This window comes from Cynocephalus volans, chromosome X, assembly GCF_027409185.1.
Source record: "Cynocephalus volans isolate mCynVol1 chromosome X, mCynVol1.pri, whole genome shotgun sequence".
NCBI lineage: Eukaryota > Metazoa > Chordata > Mammalia > Dermoptera > Cynocephalidae > Cynocephalus > Cynocephalus volans.
The window spans coordinates 178906846-178930481 of record NC_084478.1 but is presented as its reverse complement, the minus strand read 5'-3'; the positions used below and the strand labels follow the sequence as shown (position 1 = coordinate 178930481).

The window sequence follows — 23636 nt, the reverse complement described above, 5'->3', positions numbered from 1 at the left end:
CTCCAGGGCCAGGCTTGCCAGACTCTCCCTCCCACAGAGATGGTGGTCCCTGAGCGGCTGCGTGCACCCCCAGCCCCAGCCCCACAGTGTCGCAGGTTCTACACTAAGACACCCAGGTCCGCCCCCGCCCCAGCCTACCACGTTGACCTCTAAGGTTGTCAATTTCTTTCGGCTGCACACGACACTAGCCCAGCAGGTAAGAGGGAGAGTGAAATGGTTACACGTCCTTGCCTCCTCTCCCTCCTCAGCCCTCTCTGGCCCTGCCCACACATCCCAAAGCCCAGTGGCTCGACTGGAAGGGAATGTGCAGTGGGAAGGAGACACCCTCCCTCCAAGTGGGTGGGAGGTGGACAACACGAGTCAGTGTAACTGACTGAGTCAGTGTCACTGCTGAGCTTGGAGAGCAACACTTGAGGGCAGCACCGCACTCCAGGCGGTGGCTGCTGGCTTTCTTGTCGTGGAAGATGGAGAGGTGGCTGTGCTCCACTACAACTTTATCGGCAGGCTGGGTGGCGGCCACAGGACGTAGTTTGCTAACCCCCGAGTGAATTCAAAAGACAGGGAATTCCAGTGCTCACCATTGCTAATCTGGAAATGCAAACTAAAACCAGAAGTAATTTATCCCACATCATATTTGCAACACTTAAAGAAGATAACATTCCAAGGTTATGAGGAAACCAGTATTTGTGCACATGGCTGGTGGGCGTGGAAACTGGTACAGCCACTTGGCAGGGTAATCTGGCAGAATCTGTGGACAGCAAATTATACACTTAATTAGGCTCCTGGCACTCTTGTAAATGCTGCAGAGAAGTATTAACTGATCCCCACAACAGTCCTCAAATTAAAATATGTACTATTATCGCCACCTGTAGGTGAGGAAATGGGTGTAGAGAGGGCCCACGGCTGGCCCAAGCCCCTTCCACTTGTCAGCAGGAATGAAATGAAGCGGTCTGGCTCCAGGTCCTTGCTTTGAATTGGAAGTATTAAGAGTTTCAATGCCCATTCCCTCGGTGCCCCAGCAGATCCATTGCCAGGTCATCTCCTGGAGAAACATGGGTACGTGATGTACATAAGGATACATGCCCAGGGATGTTGATGGCAGGAAAAACCGGGAACAATCGAAATTCCCATCAGTAAGGAAATGGACAGATGCAATGAGGCCTGTTAATCCAGCAGATTAAAATGCAGAAGTAAAAAGGAACGAACGAGCCTCTGTTCACGTAAATGTCAAAAGCATTCCGATCACTGTATAAAACTAGGTGCGGAGCAAGATACAGAACAGGCTACAATGTGCAAGTTCACAGCCCCCCCCCAAGTCCTGTATGCGGTGTGGGGATACATATATACATGTATGTAAACATCTACACATACTTTTAAAACATCTGGAAGGACACACACCAAGCACCTGACACTGGTTGGGGAACGGCAGGGGGTTGGGTGGGGTGGGGATGCCAGTTGTTCGTAGTACTTTCCCCTGAACTTACGGGTTCCAAGCTTCCCAGAGCTCAGTGCCCTGACATCTGAGGAGCGGCCCTTTCCTGGGTTTCTGTAAGGCCCTCGAGTGTTAGAATTTCTCATCCCCAACAGGCCTCCACCCTTTACATACCTCCCTTCCTTTCTTTCCCATTCACACTCCTGTCCTCCCTTGCCTCTCCCCCACACATCCTGTCCGGGCTGATTTTGCAGAACAGAGGACCGCAGTGTCTGAAGACCTCTTGCCTGCAGGAACTCGATGTCTGATTTCCCCGGGCCCGCACCCGAGAAGCCTACGCTGCTGCCGAAGATTACAGAGCAGGGCACATGGGGTGCAGCATCGATTCACACTTTCCCATCATGGGCCAAGTCTGGCGAACTCCCTCGTGTCCCTCGATGTCAGGCATACCGGAAGCGATAAAGGAGGAGATGGCAAAGTCAGTGGCGTTGGTGACGTACCTCTCCTTTGCCATGCCCTCCTTCCCCTCGCCTCACCTCAGGCCCCATCTCTTGCTGGCCTCGCTGCTGACTACCTTCCCCTCCTGGACACTTAGCCTCTCCCGTTCAACCACATCCTCCCCATTGTTTCAAAACAAGAGAGGATTTTTAATTTTTACCTTTGTAAGAGTGACGTGTGCACATGGTAAAAATAACCTGCAGACCTACGCGAAGGTACACAGTGGAAAGTGACTCTCCCTCTTACCCTTCACCTGCAGTCTTCCTCCCCAGGCCATTAACCAGGTTGCTCTGTATCCTTCCAAAGTCATGCCATGGAGATATAAGCAGGTAGGAATAGACATCCTTTTTTGCTTTGCACAAGCATAGCAAACTATATTTGCTGTCTTGCACCTTGCTTTTACACGACATACCTCAGAGCGTGTCCCATACAGTCACATGTAGGTCTAATGAGTTATCTGTCACATCCATCCCGCCGAGGACACACTGCCCGCCATTTCAGGACAAAAGGGGCCCAGTGTAGTTGACTGGCACTGAATGTCCAGTCGGTCGCTTCAGGGAGTCCACGTCGGGGACTCAGCGTCAGTCCCTCTTGCTGGCAGGTTGGACATCCACAGGCAGCAGTAGACGGATTAGCCTCGGTGAAGGGAAATCTTTACTCTTGGAGCTTCACCTGGGCCTCCTGGGCCACTCCGTGCATGTGCCCACAGGTCATTTTGGGGTCACCCATGGCAAAAGTTGGCTAACATCAACTGACCAAGTCATTTTGTCTCCTTGCTTGTTCAGCACCTCTTCCATGGTGGGTACTTTCTGCTGGGTGTTTGCACGTGGTTCAAGTCTTTACACTTCATGCCCACTCCCAGATGTCCACCCACAGGCCTCCACTCCAGACCTCCTCCTTGTTCATGACCTTCCAGTTCCTTCCCTCCAGGCCCCTGACCAAATGACCAGGCCATGCTTGACAGTGTCAACTCAGACCTTGAGCCCAATAATCCTCAAGATGTCTAGGTAGAGTCCCCTCTCCGCAGCGTACAGTCGCCTGAGTCAATGGCTGCAGTCCCTTTGGAGAAGAGTTGGGAATATCATCGTACGGTTTGCTTGCCACGGTGTTACAGTGTCCTTCCTCCTAGGGACCCAGCCACCTCTTCAGTCAATGGGTTAGGGCTCTGAAAATTTGGCTCAGGACTAGGAACTGGGCCAGGGATAGAGACTTTGTGTGCTGGTGGCTACTCCGCCATCCTTGCCTTCTTTAAGTGGTATATGCCACAGCTCGTCCATTGGCTGCCTGTGTATGGTGCCCCTAGGGATGCCAGGCTCTCTCATCCATCTCCACAACTCCTTGCAGCTCAAGCTCCCTCCACTGACCCTCCAAACTTGACAGTCATTACGGGAACGGCAGCCTCCTGACTTCCGGTGTCTATGGTCTGCCACCTCGCCTCTATGAAGCCTGGGCCCATCATCCCCACGGATCCTTGACCCTCTGCCCTGCAGTTGAACATGGCCTGCAGAGGAGGCCACGGCTGGGCTTCTGAGTGATGCCGGTGCCCTCTCACCGGCGCAGTCCTGACAACCTTCATGAAGTGGAACGCAGTCCTCTGGCAGAGACGTCTCAGCCTCGTATAATACACACATTCCAGCCCATGGTGTTGTCTTAGACAGAAGCAGCCAGTTCTGGGATGGGGCCTGACATTAGCATCGGCTGCCGTCTAGAAGATAAACACCCTAACCCAGCTGTTTCAAGCTCTCAACATGACACTTGAACTTGGAGGTGGGAAGTGACGTTTTCAGTCGCCGCCAGGCTAGGCAGTTCCCACACCACTGATTCCAGTACACCCACGGTCCTTGGCCTCTTTACACCTTTCTCTACCACCTGCTGGGGCAATTTCAGTATTTCCATGTCATTCGACACAGGCCATGGCTTTCTCCAGGCTTCTAACAGCCACCCTGGCAGCAAGTCTGCCCCAGCCCCTAGGGTCTTTGCCAAGATATTCAATCCCGTGTCCTGAAAAACAGCCCCCCAAATCAGTCAGTTATTGCTTGTCCGGTGCACGCTAGCTAATTCCTGCCACTCTTCCTGTGCACCTCTTTCCTCACTTACCAGGCCTGTGCCAAGCAGGGGACGCAGCTAGTGAACCCTGGCTACTGGCCTCTCAGCCAGGAGAGGCAGTGGGGGCAGCTCGTCTAAGTGTGCATCTGTTGCCTCGCAGGGGGGAGGCCGCTGGAGCATCTTCCAGCATGGAAGAAATGCTAGCTCTACTGGGAAAGGGCAGCCCCAAGGAGCCCAGGACTCTGCAGGGCCAACACCCTCGGGGCCGTCCCTTCATGTAGCTCCATCTCGAATATTAGAGTCCCAGGTTTTCCAACCAGGCCTCTACCTGAGCATGATAGACCTGCCCTGGCTGAGCAGTTCCCACGGCCTGGAGTCCTGCCACTCTGATCGTCCTCTTCCTGACTTCTCTGCCATCAGGCCCCCTTGCTCTTGGCTGCTATTAACTGCTTGTTAGCAGCCCTCTATCTCTTTTTATCCCTCTGCTGTGCACCAGCATGACTTAGCAGACAGGCACGTCCCAGAAGAACAAATTGAAACGCCAACAAACATCAAAAGATGTGCAGACTCACTGCCAACATTTAAAAGACCAGCAACTCTTATTGCTGTCAGGGATAAAGTGGAAAACGTGCTCTGGCCCATTCAGGAGGAAACGAGCGAGCACAGTCTTTTGGGGAAAGCAACCAGGCAACACCTATTCCCAGATAAAGAGAAAGAAAAGCCCCCAAGACAAAGATATACGTGAAAAGGATGTTTATTGACACTTTTCTCGCAGTGGCAAAAAACTGGAAATAATGTGAATGACCAACAGGGGGGAATAGTTCAATGCACACCCTCCAATATTATGCAGACATTAAAAAGAATGATCAGAGCTACGACAACTGATTGGGAGAAATTCACATTAACGACTAAGTGAGAAAAAAGTTGTCAAAAATGTGTGTAATGTGAGCCCAATATTATGAAACAGAAGTGACAAAAATACCTACGTATTTATATAAGTGTACGTATACAAACGTCTGTATTTGGTTATGTGGAAGGACACAAACTACGGTGTTAACACAATTTACCTGGGGTTGGGGTTGGATACAGGGGCCGGAGGGTGGGGTGGGTAAGAGTCAAAACAAAAAAGCAACTAAAAAATCTGCACCACACCCCCCAGATATTTAATGTGAGCACATTTGTGTATTATTGTATTCAAAAACGAATTAAATAGTTTCCCTCACTCACTCACTCACACACACACACACACACACACACACAGAGACAGACGGAGAGAGAGAGAGAGAGACAGAGAGACAGTGAGAGACAGAGAGAGACAGAGAGAGAGACACAGAGAGACACAGAGAGACACAGAGAGAGAGACAGAGAGACACAGAGAGAGACAGAGAGAGACACAGAGAGACACAGAGAGAGACAGAGAGAGACACAGAGACAAAGAGAGACAGAGAGAGAGAGACACAGAGAGAGACACAGAGAGACACAGAGACACAGAGAGAGACAGAGAGAGACACAGAGAGACACAGAGAGAGACAGAGAGAGACACAGAGACAAAGAGAGACAGAGAGAGAGAGACACAGAGAGAGACACAGAGAGACACAGAGACACAGAGAGAGACAGAGAGAGAGAGAATGAATAAGGACAAAACAAAGACATTTTCAAACACAGAAATATTAAAAGGATTTCCACCCACTGGCCTTCATTGAAAGATCCATTCAGGATGCGCTCGGTCAGGAATACGATCCTGAGGGAAGGGCGTCAATGATCAGCCCACACGCTAACTATGACGTGCTGGAGATTTCAATTCACTTGTGACAGGAGGAGGAGCAGGAGGAAGAAACTCTAATTCTTTAATATTTTAAAAAATAGACATCCAAATACAGCTCTAGCAGCAGTCACAACATGAGGAGAGATGTCTGACTCATAGTAAAATTATGTCAAGGTCCATGTCGTGTTTGAGAGGAGGGTAGAAATACTGAATAAGTTAAGATCGCCTTAGAAATAATTACGGCCGAGTATATCTGTTAAAACTTTTAAGGGAAATTACTAAAATTGCAGAAATTGAAACTATAGCTTCCAAGCAAGCAGAGGGTGGCAAAATTAAGTGAATAAAAAGATAAACAGATACCACTACATAAGATCATAAAAATACATTCAAATAGATCAATAACTACTAAATATAAAGATATGAAAATCACCTACTAAAAGACACAAATAATTGTGCAGTTTGTTATATTTATTTATTTTTTAATTTTATTTTTATTGAATCAAAACTGATTTTACATATTTCTGGGTTCAACATTGAGATATGTGGATCAAATCAGTATCTCTAGCATATACATTGTTACAAATTGTAATTATTCTTTATGCCCCTTGTCCAATCTCTCCCCCTCCCCCCTCTAATTACCCTAGATTTCTTCTCTCCTTCTGAAAGAACAATGGTTACTCTGTTGATTTGCTGCCCAAATGATCTGTCCAATGCTGGGAGGCATGATCAGATCCCCCAATACTATCACAGAACTGATGTCTCTTCCATCACCATGAAATGGGCTCTGCAGAGACAGACATCCTCCTCCTTTCTTTATCTCTGCTGGTGACTCTCCTTTTGTCAAGGCACTCCAGTTGCTGGCGGACCATCTGCATGGTGGTTGTGGCATCAAGCTGCCTTTGCGGCAGCCATGGTTATCGTGGTAGCTATGGTGGGCCACCCACATGGAGGAGATGTTTTTGGCCTGCTCTAGGGGCTGGCAGTGTGCCTGGTTGTGGAGAGTGTCCGATCCACAGTTCCATGCCCCGGGTCACCGAGTTGGTCCCAAGGCACTGGCACGGGGTGCCTAGTTGTGGGAGGAGTGCTCAGGTCCCAGGCTGCAAACCCTGGATCCATACTCTGGGTCTCCAGGTGGGCCCTGAGGTGCGGACATGGGTGCCTGGTTTGGGAGGGGAATCCAGTCCCCTTCTCCATGCCTCGGGTATACGGGCACACCTGAGGCACTGGTGCAATGTGCCTGGTTGTGCGATGGCGGTCCGGTCCCCTTCTCCATGCCTCGGTCCATGGGCAGGGCCTTGATGCACTGTCCCAGAGTGCCTGGTTGTGTGGGGATCCAGTCCCCAGCTCCATGCCTCAGGTCCATGGGCAGACCTGAGGCACTGGTGCAGTGTGCCTGGTGGTAGGAGAGGGATCTGGTCCCCTTCTCCATGCCCTGGGTCCCAGCGCAGGTCCCAAGGCACTGGTGCAGTGTGCCTAGTTGTGGGAGGGGTTCCAGTCCCCTTCCCCATGCTCTGGGTCCCAAGGAAGGCCCTGGGGTGCTGGCATGGGGTGTGTGGTTGTGGGAGGAGGCTCTGGTCCCATTCTCCATGCTCCAGGTCCCAGCAGAGGCCCCAAGGCTCTGGTGCAGTGTGCCTAGCTGTGGGAGGGGTTCCGGTCCCCTTCCCCATGCCTCGGGTCCTCGGGTGGACCCCGAGGTACTGGTGTGGTGTGCCTGGTTATGAGAGGGAAGTCTGGTCCCCTTCTCCATGCCTTGGACCCCTACGTGGGGCCCTGAGGCACTGTCACAGCATGCCTGGTTGTGGGAAGCGGGTCCAGTCCCTGCCTGCTAGCCTCGGGTCCCCAGGCAGGCACCTAGGCATTGGTGGTGTGCTGGAATGTGGGAGTGGGGTCCGGTCCTTGACTCCAATCATCAGGATCTGGGTGGGGCCCCGAGGTGCTGGTGCTGTCAGTTGTTGTGCATGGGGGTCCTGCCCCTGGCTCCATGCATCCCATCCCTTGGTGGGCCCCAAGGAATTCATGGTGTGCCTGGGCCGGAACTAAGGTTTTGTCCTTTGCTTGCTTCTAAAATGGGAACTTCCTGTGGGAACCAGTACTTGAGCTGTGTGGTTGACGTAAATTGCCGCCTTGCTGCTGTTTCCCTAGGGAAGGCTTTTTGTGCAGCTCAGGGTTTAATGGCTGACCTTTTAGGTACTTCCAGCTCTCCAGATACTCAGTGCACCTGGGTTGTGTAGAAACTCTGATCTGGGCCTGAGTTTTTTCATGAAACTTCACCCCATGCAATTCGGCATTCCCAACTCCTCTGAGTTATTCTGTGCAGATTGGGGTGTGGATCGGCTGTCCTTGCTGTGTCCCAATGCTCTACCGGTGGGCCCGTCTCCCCCACCGCCCGTGCTCCAAACACTTCCCATGGGATGGGCCCTGTGCCTGTCCCTTGTGATGACTCACCGGCCTCTGAGTGGTTCCCCTTTTTCAGTTGTTCTGGCTCCTCACTCCTGTGTGGGTCCACAGGAACATGCTTAGTGGTCTCGCTGTCCTGGGAGCCACCAAAGTCCTCTTCTCCCCTTCCACCTCCAAGCAACTGCATCTAAAGGGCACAGCTGTGGCATCAGCCCGCTCCTGCTCCATGTGCTCCAGCATTAAAGTGGCCATGGTCTGAAACACTGAGAGCAGCTTTTTCTTTCTCTCCTTGTGCGCTCTCCTGCCTTCATGTGTTCCATAGGTCTCTCCTCCTCTTCCTGTGAACTCCAGCAGAACCAGCTTGGCTGATGCTACATTTTTGTAGTTGTAAATTCATTGTTTTGTGGGGGAGAGTGAGGCTGGGGACCGTCTATTCCGCCATCTTGAGCGGAAGTCTCTGCAGAGTTTGTTTTAATGTCAGCCCTATAGTGCTTACAAGAGACATACCTAAAATAAAGCTGTGCTAAAAGGTTGGAAATAAAAGGATGGAAAAAATATACCATTGAAATACTAAGAAATGGAACCAGGCAAAATAGAACTTGGGGCAAAAAATATTATTACCAATGAAATTAGGACACTACATAATAAGGAAGAAATAGTCTACTAAGTATAAAATCATGAGCTTAGATGCACACAATTACGTAACTTTAAAATGTATAAAGCAAAAGCTGACAGAATTACAAGAAGAAACTAACAAATGCGCAATCATAGAGGAAAATTTTAAGCCACATCTACCAAAAATGAGCAGACCAAGCACAAAATATTGGTAAGGGTATTGATGACTTGAACAACAAACTTAGATCAATCAGAAAGACCCGCTACATAAAGAATATAGGCTTTTTTCAAGTGCACGTGGGACAGTCATGAAATTTGACCACATAACTAGGTCACAAATGAAGTTTCAACAAACTTCAAAGAATCAAGATCGTACAGAATACATACACATTCTCTGACGATAGAGAACCATTGTTCTACATTATATGTAAAACAAACTTAAAATGATAGCTTAAAATCAAACACACGTGTATTTGGAGCCTTAAAATGCCCTCCTAAATATCTCATTGGTAACAGAACCAATAATGGCAGAAATTGTGAAATATTTAGAGCTTGATGACAATGAAAGTGTTGCATATCAAAACTTATAGAAGGCAGTGGTCCTGAGAGAGGAAGTTTTAGCCTGAAATACATGGATTTAAAATCTGCAGGGGTGCACCTGGGGTCCTCCCACAGACCCAGAAGGAGAAGGGGCCGACAGGGTTACCCCCGGTGTTGGGACTGCGGAATCTCGGGGAAAAGTGAGCCTGCTGCCCGCCAACCCAGCCCCGTGAAAGAGACACTCAGACACGGCAGGGATTCTGTCAGGGCAGTTCCACTTTATTGCCCTTACACTGCAATTTATATAAGCAAGCAAGTAGGGGCTTTCCATGAACTAGCCAATCAATTAAAGGATCACGTGGGCATGCATTTTGTACTAACATGTTGAGCATAGCAATCACACAGGGTTCACGAGTGCGGAAATACTGGAGGACCAATAAAACCTTTTGGAGCTATCTTGGGTTACGCCTCCCCTACTTCCCGCGGGCGCCATCTTCATCCTCCACCCATAGGCACCATGTGGCTCACAGATAATGTTTGCTCCTAAAAATGGGCCCAACAAAAATCGTGAAAGACTGGAATGGGGGAAATAGAAAATCACCATCTCATCTCTAGGATGAGAACGACAAACCACTGTAGAGAGAAATTAGAGAGGACACAAGAAGATGGAGAGATATGCCATGCTCTTGGATTGGAAGAATTAACACTGTGAAAATGTCCATAGTACCCAAAGTGGTCTACAGATTCAATGCAATCCCCATCAAAATACCAATGACGTTTTTCTCAGAATTTCAAAAAACAATCCTATCATTCATATAGAATAACAAAAGACCACCAATAGCCAAAGCAATCATGAGCAAGAAAAGGAAATAATAAAGCTGGAGGCATAACACTACCTGACTTTAAACTATACTACAAAGCCATAGTAACCAAAATAGCATGGTACTGGCATAAAAACAGACACACAGACCAATGGAACACAATGGAGAATCCAGAAATCAACGCAACGACCTACAGCCATCTGATCTTTGACAAAGGCACAGAGACTGCACACTGGGGAAGAGACTGCCTCTTCAGTAAATGGTGCTGGGAGAACTGGACATTCACATGTAGGAGAACGAAACTAGACCCGTACCTCTCACTGTATAGCAAAATCAACTCAAAATGTATTAAAGAATTAAATATACATCCTGAAACAATAAAACTCCTTAAAGAAAACATAGGGGAAACAGTCCAGGAAGCAGGAGTGGGTACAGACATCATGAATAGGACCCCAAAAGCACAGTCAACTGAAGAAAAAATAAACAAATGGAATCTTATCAAACTAAAAAGCTTCTGCACAGCAAAAGAAACAATTAACAGAGAGAAAAGACAGCCAACAGAGTGGGAGAAAATATCTGCAAAATATACATCTGACAGAGGATTAATATACAGAATACACAAAGAACTCAAACAACTTAACAACAACAAACAAAAAAAAAACAAGTAAACCAATTAAAAAATGGACAAAGGATCTCAATAGGCATTTCTCAAAGGAGGATGTACGAATGGCCAACAGACACAGGAAAAAATGCTCAACATCACTCAGCATTTGGGAAATGCAAATCGAAACCACTTTCGGATACCACCTCACTCCAGTGACGATGGCTAATATCCAAAAGACTGAGAATGATAAATACTGGCGAGGTTGTGGAGAAAAAGGAATTCCCATACATTGTTGGTAGGACTGCAAAACGGTGCAACCTTTATGGAAAATGGTATGGAGGTTACTCAAACAATTACAGATAGATCTACCATATGACCCAGCTACTCCACTGCTGGGAATATACCCAGAGGAATGGAAATCATCATGTCGAAGGGTGACCTGTACTCCCGTGTTTATTGCAGCACTATTTACAATAGCCAAGAGTTGGAACCAGCCCAAATGTCCATCATCAGATGAGTGGATAAGGAAAATGTGGCATATCTACACAGTGGAATACTACTCGGTTATAAAAAAGAATGAAATACTGCCATTTACAGCAACATGGATGGACTCAGACACAATTATATTAAGTGAAATAAGCCAGGCACAGAGAGAGAAATACTGCACGTCCTCACTTATTTGTGGGAGCTAATCAAAATAAATAAGTAAATAAACAAACAAACGGGGGTGGGGTGGGGAAAGAAGACACAACCATCACAACGTTTCCTTGATTTGGTTAAGACAAGTGAACAGATATGATGTTGATGGGTTGGAGGGGCGAGAGGGAGGGAGGAAAAGGAGGGATTGGTAAAGGGACACGGAAATCAACTCTATTGTATATTGATAAATTAAAATAAAATAAAACATGAAATACGACCATTCGCAGCAACATGGATGAACTTAGAGAACATCATATTTAGTGGAATAAGCCAGGCACAGAAAGAGAAATACCTCATGTTCTCACTTATTTGTGGGAGATAATAAAAATAAATAAATAAATATACAAAGAAATAAACAGGGGGTGGGGGCGGGAATAAAGTGAATATGTATCAACAAAGCCAAAAAAAATACACTTATATTCGTCAATAATAATCATTAAAATAAGAAGCCATAGAACTAATTAGCTCTTTCCAGCATGTGAGGATCCAATGGGAAACTGAGAGTTTGCAGCCTGAAGCAGGGAGCGCTCAACAGAGCCCGACCATGCGGGCACCATCACCCTGTTCTTCAGCCACCAGAACTGAGGCGTATCAATTTGTGTTGCTCATAAACCACCCTATCTATGGTATGCTGTTATCGCAGTTGGAACTAAGACACCCTCATCATACAGCCATTCTACGAACACACCTGAAGGTTTTCCCTTCTATCTCGTCCTTCTTCCTGTGTGTCAATTGCTTTACAAGTTCTGCTGAGAATCGTGTGATATGCAGATGTTTTGGTCATGTGTGAGCACACACGCTTCTCCATAGGGTAACCAAGAGGCCTTGCATTTTATAAACCCCATGCATGTCAATGGGTCGTCTGATGTTTCAGCCGAATTTCTTCTTACTCAAACATTTCACCTTCAGAAAGGTTTACGTACTTCCCACTCATGAATACTAAATATCAACCATATCCTTCATCCACGATTCCTACAGTTTGGCTAGGACTGTGTTTAACATCTAATGTACTGCACAGGTGGCATATGGATGTGTCGATTAAGTCGAGTGTAATAATTATTAAACAATGTGTACTTAAATCACCTCATTGTACACCTTGAATATATACAAATTTATTCGTCAGTTAAATAATTTTAATAAAATATAATAAAAATATAAAATCAAAAAAGAAAAGATTTTAAATAAAATAAAAGAACATGATTATGGATGATTTTTACCTTCTGTCCATGTTTACCCAGAAGTTTTCAAAGCAAAATGGAAAACATACTGGTTTCTGCCCATCCCCCATAGCCCCTGATATGTTAGTTATTGCACCTCATTACTCTCATTCCCCCGTCCTTTGTCCTCCTCGAGACACATTTGTAGGCACTGGGAATGCGGTTGCTGTGCCCCTAGACCTTCAGTCACAAGTTCCCACCCCACTGTGAACCCGACCACTGTTTTCTGCACTGTTGTCCATCAACTGTGGTGCACGGCTGGAGAAAATGAGAGGTCGGCGCTGCTGGAGACTCAGGACCCCCAATCTACTGCGCTGCCTCACTCCCCTCAGTGCTTGTTCTCTCCACAACCGTCACCCCCGCGGTCCGTGATGACCCCGACAGAAGCAGCTTCCAGCTCTACTACGTGTGGCCTACCTGAAAACGCTTGCAAATCAAACGTTCGGAAGACTTGAGCAGCAGACGTGCGAGCCATGAGTGGGTATTCACCGCCGAGCCACCCAGGACACAACTGAAAGGACCCACGCTCACCGGGGGCTCACAGGTGGAGACACTGCTACCCAGAGCCACCAGCTACGCGCACATCCCACAGTGGCAGGGTCGGCTACATGCCTGGAGTTTTCTTCCTCCAACACACGCATCGGCCACACGTAAAATTGCCAGCTTCGTTGCCTGCATCCGCGCACCGCCTGGCACTCTGGGGTCGTTGCAGTATCTTCCCCATTCCTAGTCCTCCCCTTCAGACACGGCCTTAGCTGCGTGAATCTGAAGCTCTTCCTTCTAGGACAGGTTACATTCCCCTACCCCACTGATACTGAGCTTGACCGCGCGGCTACCGCTCGCTCACGGAATGGGGACAAGAGCGACAACATGCTCATTTGATCCTAGGCCTTAAGAGGCATCACGATCACTTCTCTTGGATGTCTTCCACCATCACAAAAAGAACATGTTCAGTAGCCAGGTGACCTTCTGGTCCCAGAGGAATGGAGTAGGCCCCCGTGGAGTAGGGCCATCCTAGCGCCATGATGTTCTATGCTATGGGTGTACGGTGATTCACTTAAACATTGCTCTCCTGCTAAACACTTAGGGCTTTTATTCAAAATTCTCACACGTCCAAAGAGTGCTTGAGCAAGAATTCTTGCACATTTATGTGCCGTGCATGCATTGAGGTGGCATGGTGACGTGAGATGTCAAAGAGGGTCTTTCCCATTTTCCTGGAATTGATGACGAAAGTCCACAGCTATGAAAAGAGGTCCTCAAAATACCTCCCATTCTAAATAGTGAGGACCACCCCCATTCAGGACCAACCACGTCCCTACAGGGATTTCCAAAAGGTGCCATTTCAAAGGAGCCCATTCTACGACTTCCTCATAAAGAGGGTGGAAGTGGAGGAGTCACGTTGGGGAGGAACCACCCTTCTCCCGAAGGCTCTCCCAGTGCTGTGAAGGGTACAGGGGCAAGCACCTCAAGGGTACCGTCTGTGGGAGTCTGCAAAAAGTGGATATTGACATCTTGCTCAGGGTTAGGCATTTTCAGAGCCAGCGGGCTTGCAGATCCACCCCAGGCCTCTCGGAGCAGCAAACTCAGAGGCCAGGGCTGCTGCTAGCTGAGGGCCACCTTCCCAAACAAATGGGTCACCCAAATGCTTGGTTTTTACAGCTACTGAAACTGCCTCCCCCAGAAGCTGTAGCAATTTCCATGAACCCAATGGTATTTTCCCAGATCCTCACCAACACTATATACTATAAATGGTTTTCATGTGTGTTAATCAGTGAAAAGTGATATTTGGTTGTTGCATAAGTGTGAATGATTATTTCCTCTTACTGAATTGTGTGTTTGTGCTCCTTGGCCGTTTTCTTCTTGTATTTATCTTCTGTCTGAACGCTTTGCAAGAGGTTTTGTATACACAGACTATTGATTATTTTCTTGTTATGTGTGTTGCAACCTTTGATCCTCGTGATAGCTTGCATCTTATTTTTATTTAAGATGCACGTGACATATAGCAGTTTTATATTTTAATGTCATCAAATGCTGGTCCTTGTGTGATTGCTTCCATTTCTCAGATGCTTTGAAAGTCCTTTCCCATTTCTGGACTCCCACTCACAGATGAGAAGTTGCCAGGGCAGCTAAATCATTTGTGCTGTCCTATCACCCAGCGGGCTGTCGTGTGCTTGAAGCATGAGGACTTGGCCCCACAAGTTACTCTCCTGAGAGCAGCTTTTACATCCTTATTTCTCAGGGTATAGATGAGGGGATTTAGCATTGGTGTCACTGCTGCATAAAATATAGAGACAATTTTGTCCCCATCTTGGGACTTTTTGGCCTGTGGTCTCATATAAATATATATTAGTGTCCCAAAGTAGATGGTGACCACGACCAGGTGAGAACCACATGTGGAAAAGGCCTTAAGCCTAGCCTCAGTTGGATGGACTCTTAAGACAGCCCTGAGGATACAAAGGTAAGAGATAAGGATGAAAGTTAAAGGTCCTGGCATTGAAATGACAGCACATACCATCATCATAACCTCTAGGGAAATGGTGTTAGAACAGAGCAATTTGAAGATGGCTTGGACTTCACAGGAGAAGTGATTGACTGCATTATGCCCACAGAAACTGATGGGGAAGAGCAGAATGGGCACGACAATGAGCAGGAAGGCTGTCACCCACACAACCAAAGCCATTAAAGTGCATACTCGAGAACACATGACCAAGTTGTACCTGAGTGGATTTGAGATAGCCACGAATCGGTCGTAAGCCATAATGGCCAGAAGGAAACACTCAGCCAGTGCCAAGAAGGCTCGGATGGCAAGCTGGGCAAAACAGGAGCTGTAGGAGATGGTGGGAGAGTTCTGCAGGGAGTTCGCCATGATCAGGGGTAAAGCACTGGTGGAGAACAGGAGATCCAGTAAAGACGAGTTACCAAGGAAGAAATACATTGGGGTGTGAAGCTGAGAACTGACTCCCACCAGGAAAACGATCATGCTGTTTCCTGCCAAAGTTAGTATGTAGAGAAACGTCAGTGCCCAGAAAAGAACACTCTGGGATGTGGGGTGGTTGGACAGTCCCACGAGAACGAATTCGGTCACTTTGGTGTGGTTTCCAATTTCCTGGTAATTCATTTCGTCTATCCACAGCTACAGGCGGGGAGAGAAGGCAGACGAATCAGCTCTTTGCCAGCAAGGAATTCACCGAGTATACTATCAGGTTGCTTAAAGCACAGCAGCCCTTGACACAAGCTCACCTCTGAAGTTTTCAGCCTCTAACCTGCCAGCAGCTTCAGTGACCCACACCCGTGTCTGCATCCTCTGCGGGGAAAATAAAAAAGCAGTCCTCCAGGAAAAAGGACCGGGGCCCCTGGATTGTGTGAACACAGTATTGGAGGAAGAGAGAACAAAGGACCCACCCAGCCTTCTGGCCAGCAAGCCTCCCATGAGCTCCTGCTCCAAACTAAATGAGGCCTGACCACGAGAAGAAACCGGCTGCCTCTTCATTCAGGAGCAGGAGAATGACAGTGTAGCGGCACAGGGAAAGGTCCTCAGGACAATATTGGCTTGTACTCACTCGAAATCAACACTCAAGGTCCTAAGTCCCTTCCCACACTGGGGCTGAGACCAAAAGATCCACAATGCTTTCCTCCCACCTCTTCAACCAGCAGCTCGTCACTCCTCAAGGCAGAGAAGAAAGGAGAAAGGGAAGATTGGAAAGTCAGCATCCTCTAGGACTTGTGAGAGATACAGATTCTCAGGCCCCACCCCAGACCTGCTGAGTCAGGAACTCTGGGAGTGGGGCCCACAGATCTGTTTTAACAAGCTCTGCAGGTGTCTCTAATGCCTCTAAAGTTTGAGAACCACTGGTTCGAGTACAACTTGATCATTTCCTGCTGGTTTTCAGCTTTCATCCTAAAGTAGGAATGAGACACATAACACAGACAGCTTTTCAGATGCTTAATAATTGCAGGGTCCCTCCCAAAGAATTTCATAAAACTATTCAAACACACACACACACACACACACACACACACACACACATTTTAAAACTGGCATTAAAGTTTTTGGTCCGTTTCAATACTTGGAAAGATGTGATTTCTGTTTTCCTGTAAATATTCATAATTTAAAACCACCCCTTCTTGAATATTCCTGTGCATACCTGGGTGTGAAGAGCAGACACAGATTTTCACGAGCCGCTGGCAGGGCTTGTTCCACAGCCAGCTCCTGGTGCAAAGGCTGCTGAGTGTGCTACAGCACAGAACGGGTTCGTCATTTGGGAAGGTGGTCACTTCTTGCTGCCGTCAGGGCCAAATCCAATGTCATGCACATGCGCTTGAGTAAGGGGACTGACCTTGCTCTTCTGCAGACTCCACCTGGAGGTCTGAGGAAAGTGGCCTACGCTGCCTCTTTGCACGCAAATCTACACCGCGCCACTGAGGCACTGTCAACACCACCCGCAAGGGAAAGGTCTCCGCGTGCTCTTCACCGAGACTTCCATGAGTGACATGCATTTCCAAAAATGATATTCCAGCCCCACCTCCACCCCCGAGGGTGGAAGGCGGAATTGTCAGCAAATCGCGCCTGTGAGATGGGTGGAGCAGCTGACTCAAACCAGCCAAGCTTCTTCCAGCTCTGCAGCCAGGCCCCCTTCACGGAAGGAGCCCAAACACTCAGTGACGGTGCTGGACAGAATCAGACCAGAGCCCCTTCCTGCTGAGACTCTGAGCCAAGCTCTCTTTCCCCAAGGTTAAGTCGGCTTTGGGACAAACGCGGTGAGATGTTTGTAACTCTTGTCAGACGCTGACGTGTTTGCCCGACTTCAGGGACCCTTTGGACGGCCACGAAGTCTTCCCTTGCCTGCAGTGCTCACGTGCCGTCTCCCTCGTGGAGGAGAGAGCTGCCGTCTCAGCTCGGCGAGGCCTTGCCCTCACTCAGAGGCCCGCGGGCCCAGCACTAGGGAGGTGAGGAGCTCGATAGAAGAGATTAAAACAGCCTTAAGGACCTAAGAACTGTGCACAGCAACAACCCATGAATTATTTCCTGATGCCTTCTTCAGAGACTGGGGACTGAACAGCAATTGGCTTCTGCTTCTGAAAAGCAGGCCATAGAGTGGAAAGTGAACACGTGGGCAGAGATGAGGATTTCTTCTTTCCCAGGAGTGGAGGCTAAATTTTACTTCTTTTCCATAAATACCGACCTTTCCTAGCTACTTGATCCCCAGTTTCTGAGATCCACCAGGGATAGGTGCAGAGGGCATCTCCGGAAGCACAAGATTGCCAAGGATTGCAGAGGCCTGAGCTTTGCCAAGAAAGTCGCCTGAATCTGGGTTATCTGATAGCCCTGCACTGTTACCCCATTGCCCATGACTCCGGGATGCAGTGAAGCCAGGATGGGTAATATACAAGCCCAGTCCTCTTGCTAGGGACGCACAACGGTCAGCTCTACCCGGAACGACTCCAGCTAGACTCACACTCTAGGAAGAGTCATGTGGCTTGCAAGGTGGCTCCGGAAAGTAATTCCGACTTTCCAGTCTGCGTTTGGGTTGAGTAGGGGAGAGCTGCCTTGGGGGTTAGCTCTGCGGGCCTTATGAAGCCGAGAGAGACTGAGGAAATCCAAAAGGATCTTGGCAAGAGAGCCTCAGGGGAAACAATTACAGGTGTGCACCAACCATATATATCACTGAGGCTGTGAGTGGCCTCTGTGGGCAGCCACACTTGTAAACGTGGTCCCTGGTGGAGCAAACACACTTACTCCTTGAGCCGGAGAATTACAACAAATAAGTTCATGCTACCGCCCCACAGCCCAACGCACGGGCTTCTGCCTTTTCTATACCAGGCTCTGTGCTGGCTGCTGTCAGGGAGGCAAAGGTCAGCAGGAGTGCACAGACTAATAGGAGAACGAAGACACATATCCGAAGCAGACATTAAGAATTCAGCTTTAGAACTAAGTCTGTTTACAACGCTTAGAATTAGAATTCAGCTGCTTAGAAGGAAAACTGAGGGCGCGACTTGACCGAGGATGAACTTGACCTGGAGCCAGACAGATCTCCAGAGGTCTAAGCTCAACTCCACCCTTTCCTGGCTGTGTAATTTTGGGTGAGCTATGACACTTAACCTCTCTCAGCTTTAGATTTGTTTTCTCTTTGACATGGAGCGAATAATAGCAGCTACCTCACTTCATGGTTTGGAGGAGGAACTGAGAGAATATACGTATAACTAGTCTGTAAGTGCAGGCGTCCATGCGGGAAAAAACCCAACACTCCCCTACTCCCGTGAGTGCGGGCTCACCCTGTGGGTCCCGGGACATGAGGATCAGAGCACGGTGGTCCTGTATCAGCACTTACTGGGGGTTATCAGTCTAGGCCAGTAGGGCTTCTTCGTCTCCCCTTAAGTGCAGTCCCACCATGTTTCCCATGGACGTTGGATGTGATTCAGTGAAATAAGTCCTGGGAAATATCAATTAAATAATAGCTAACGTGATAACGAAAATTTTAGTGTTGAAGAAGAAAGAAGAAAACTGATCTATGAAGCAGAATTAAGAATCCAGAAGTAGATATGTTTAATTCATATGGAAATTTAGTGTCTGATAAGGGAGAAATTTAACATTTGTTAAATTTGATAAAGACAACATTCAATAAATGGTGTTGTGGACAACTGGCTCTCCATGAAAACATGCACCACACGAGAGTGGATCCCCACCTTACTCCTTTCACCAAAATTAGTCTCAGGGGATCAAAGAGTAAACGTAGACAAACGAAACACTAAAACACCTAGAAAGACACACGGGTGGATATTTTCATCTTCCGGAGTGCTGAAAACATTTCTGAGCGCAGGATGTGAGGCTAGAAGCACTGCCGTGCTGTTGATGATGGTGTGCATTGGAGCGGCATCTTTGGAGGGCAAGTTTGCTGCACTTTAAAGTGTGCACGCCCAGGGAGTAATTGCAGTTGCAGGTGGTGGGCACGCTGATAGCACTGATCTGCTCGCCGCATCGTGGGCACAGCTGCTGACGGTCAGCTCTGTGCCACATGAATATGCATAATCAATAAAAGTTTTTCAAATTAAAAAACAAAAAAACAAAATGTGCACACCGAGCTCACAAATGGGACGGGAGGAAAGATCCAGATGTCCAGGGAATCTGCTCTGTCCAGAGGAGAAAGTACTGAAGGAAAGGAAAAGACAGGCAGACATGCTAAACAGCGATTTCTGCATCTCAATTGAGAGGCTTCCTGTTATCTCACCCTGTGGGCTGCAGAGACAGCAAGTCCTGACTGTGGAACAGCCCAAGCCTCAGGGAACCTGAAGCCATGTTAGCAAAAGTTGGCTTCTCTCCCAAACCCCTACTCAGTGTCTGTCCCGTTGGGAAATCCTTTCCTGGACATAAATGCTCACGTCTGGGAGACACCGTCCTTCACCCCCAAGGCCATATGAGCACCTTTTGCCTTCTTTATTCATTCATTCAATGAATATTTATTTAGCATCTATGGAGTGCCAGGCACCTTGCCAGGCTCTAGGGGCCCATCTGTCACCACTCAATAAATGCTCATTCCACAACTGAGAGCTCATAGGCTGAAGAGGATGTGCAGAAAGACTGAGACTGAGTGGAAGGACGACGTTATCTGTTCGCAGGTCAACCTCAGGTAGGTCATTTCCTTATTCTCAGGCTGGTTTTCCATGCCGTGTCCCTCCTTTGTTGTTTTTCCATTTAGTGGCCTGGGTTGTGACTGGGAATAAGGGCATGGTGACACTGAGGCAGCTTTTACCACTGAGACCACACCACAGGGGGAAGGCGCAGAAAGGAGCTAGACAGACCGGGGTCTCCATTGACTACTGCATCTTGAGATGGATGTCATGTACTTCACGTGGACTGGCTGACATCCATTTGCCAGCAACTCCTCCCATTTGTCTCCTTGGCAAGCACTGCATGGAGACCACATTCAGAAGGCCCTTCTGGCTGTCTCTTAGTGCATATTTGAGACACAGAGAGAGTCCCGGGAATGTTGTATAACAGGAGGATTTTCAAGTTACCCCACACCTGGACTGGAAGCTGTTGGCCATCTTTGCAGCCCTTGCAACAGAAGGTGCAGATGAAACGTCTTCAGAGCAAAGGAAGAGCAAAGCTCATCCACAGGGATGAAAGACAGGGAAGGGGGCAGTCCTGATGGTGTCTGAGTCTCTGGTTCCACTTTGCTCCTGTCTGAGTTTCTGGGAGACAACTACCCCACCCCCACCCCCAGCCCCCACCCCCAACCTAGTATTCACATAACAAGTTCCCATGGTTTCCTGGGCTACTTGGAATTGGTTTCTGCTACTTTGGGGTTTTTGTTATTTTACTTCTCAAAATACATTGTACTTGATTTTCATGCCCCTTTACCCGTTCCTCTCCACCCCCCTCCCCTCCCAGCCATCGTAAGTGTGCACTTGACTTAAATAGTTCAAGGAATTTTTGTGGTTATTCCGTCCGGTTTCTGCTACTTTTGACCAATAGAACCCTAATGGTAGGTCTGCTTGCTCATGTTACAGAAGAAGCTCGGTGTCTACCTGTACTGGGAGTTAAGAGGGCTCCATCAGACACTCTGTGCTCCAATCTTCCAGGCGGGATGAAGAGAGACAGAAAAAGTTTAGACTGTCTGGGGTCAACTTTGCCAACTGAGAGATCTGGTTAACTATGAAGAGCCCAAGATGATGGCAGCAGAGAGGTTCTTTTTCTGTCTTGTGGTGGCAGCAGTGCCCCCTGACCTCTAGCTGGCACGTTTTCCTTCAGAGAGCCAGTCCATGGCAGTGCCCAGCTCTTTCCCTGGAGTCTCAGCATCTAAGGGAAGAAAGCAAGGGGGCACCTGCCTGGTGAGCCTAAAACTCTGACACGTACCTACCTTCAGGCAATTCTGACTTTGCAATTCTTTGTGGTCGCCCCAAATACTAGAAAATGAAATTAACCTGCCAGCCTGTAGCTACCCTTTTCAACACACAGAGAACCTGTAATTACTGAACTCAAGTGAGAAAAGAATGGCCAACCAGATTGCTTCGTCACGTTTTCACCCAACACATGAGACGGTTCCACTGAGCAGAGCTCAGTGTCCAGGTACGGGGGTGTCTGTGGCCTCCTCCCCACGGGCAATGTGGTGAAGGGGGCGGGGCAGAGTTCACCGTGGGGCAGAAGTGCCAGCTAAGAAACCAAAGAAGTCCTGAGGCCCCAATCAGGACTTTCTCTTTCAAAGAGTCCAGATAGTTAATAGGATGCACACAAACATCCACGCCGGCCCTACAGCCACCGAACTTAGCAGACAAGCCAACGTCCAGGCCCAGCACCATGATGTTCCCAGAACTCGGTTCTGTGTTGCCCCCAATCCTATCAGAGTCCATGGTCTCTAACTGGGATCTAACTGGTATCCAACTGGAGCCAGATGCAGAAAACCTGGATAATTTTGAGAGCGGTGGTCCCCGAGCTGTCACTGCTGAGAGAGCCCCGCAGTCACCATGGCCGCTCTCTCCGTTCCAACAGAAGAGCTTCTGTTTTCGAAACTGTGGCCAAGAGCAGAGGGGGCCAGAGGGCAGGAAAGAGGAAGAGAAAAGTAGAGCGGCTAGAAAACTGCCACACGCCCACCTTGGTGTCGGCAGCCCCTCTGGTGGCGGAGGCAGAGGCAGAAACGGCTGGAATGATTCAGAGGAGATTGCGAGTGATCCTAAGCTCCAGCAGAGTAGTCTGGGGTCCTGTCTTCTGCTTTGGGGTGTGGGCCTTGTCCCTGCCACCGCCTAGAGCCCAGCACCCAGCACTGTGCTGGCCCTGCAAAGGACGGACACTTGTCATATGGCAGCCGGTCTCGCTTTCAGCAGGATCTTCTCTCTGTCTCGGTCTCTCTCTGTCTCTCTTTCTCTCTTTCTTTCCTTTCCTTTCCTTCCTTCCTTTCCTTCCTTCCTTCTTTCCTTCCTTCCCCCCCTTCCGTCCTTCCTTCCTTCCTTTCCTTCCTCCCTTCTTTCCTTCCTTCCCCCCCTTCCGTCCTTCCTTCCATCCTTCCTTCCTTCCTTCCTTCCTTTCCTTCCTTCTTTCCTTCCTTCCTTCCATCTTTTCCTTCCTTCTTTTCTTCCTTCCTTCCTTCCTTTCCTTCCTTCCTTCTTTCCTTCCTTTCCTTCCTTCCGTCCTTTTTCTTCCTTCCTTCCTTCCTTCCTTCCTTCCTTCCTTCCTTCCTTCTTTCCTTTCCTTCCTTCCTTTCTTCCTTCCTTCCTTCCTTCCTTCCTTCCATTTCTGTGTATCTGTCCATCGTTCTTTCCTTTTCTGTTTTTCTTCATTGTCTTTTTTCTTTCTTTTCTTCTTTCTTTGTTTCTGTGTGTCTTCCTGCCTGTCTTTTTTCTCTCTCTTTGCCTTTCTTTCTTTAAAAAAGGAAAAAGAAAGGAAAAGGAATAAAACTTCCAGAATGTGGCAATGGCTTTGACCTGGGCGCTGGTATTCCTAGAAAGGGCAAGGGCATCTGGGAGGCTTTTCTGAGCAATAGGACCTGGGGTCTGCAGCTGGTAGGTGAGGCAGCTTTATGAATGCAGGTGACACATGAATTTAGGAATGCAGGGGACGATGGAGCTTACTGGGCTGTACAGAAGCAACTGTGGCCCTGCTCTACCGAGATGTGGACCGTGGTACAGGTTGGACACTGGGCTACACCTAGATCAGGAGTTGTCGGGGTGTAGATATGTTGGCCTTGGGGAGACGTAGGCATGTGACAGGAGGTTAGGTCAGCTGAGGAGCAGCATTCTCAAGGTTCCATAGCTCTCATTCCCCACGTCACTCAGAGAAGTAAGCCACTTCGATGACTCTGATTTTGCGTATTAACGAGGGAGGCCCTGAGAGCCTCCTAGTTCTTACAAAGAACCAGGGAATCTCAGTGGGGGGGGGGGTGTCGGTTCAAATGCCCCAATCTCAGGCTCCATTGCCCACTTAGAGCTTCTCTCTAGCAAGGACTGGTCCCTGGATTCGACCCCAGCCAAACCTGTATGTTATCTGCCTCTCAAATCAGCCTGAGGCTGA

At 48.5% G+C, this 23636-nt stretch overlaps 1 protein-coding gene across 1 annotated transcript; it reads right to left on the bottom strand.

Annotated features, from left to right (window-relative positions):
- Positions 1-14765: 14765 nt before the first annotated feature.
- On the bottom strand, positions 14766-21982 carry LOC134368646 (olfactory receptor 13H1-like). The gene is made up of 2 exons (XM_063085065.1): positions 21869-21982; positions 14766-15767 (listed from the first exon to the last, which is right to left on the bottom strand). The coding sequence occupies exons 1-2, from the start codon at positions 21980-21982 to the stop codon at positions 14766-14768; spliced, it is 1116 nt and encodes a 371-aa protein (XP_062941135.1).
- Positions 21983-23636: the final 1654 nt, after the last annotated feature.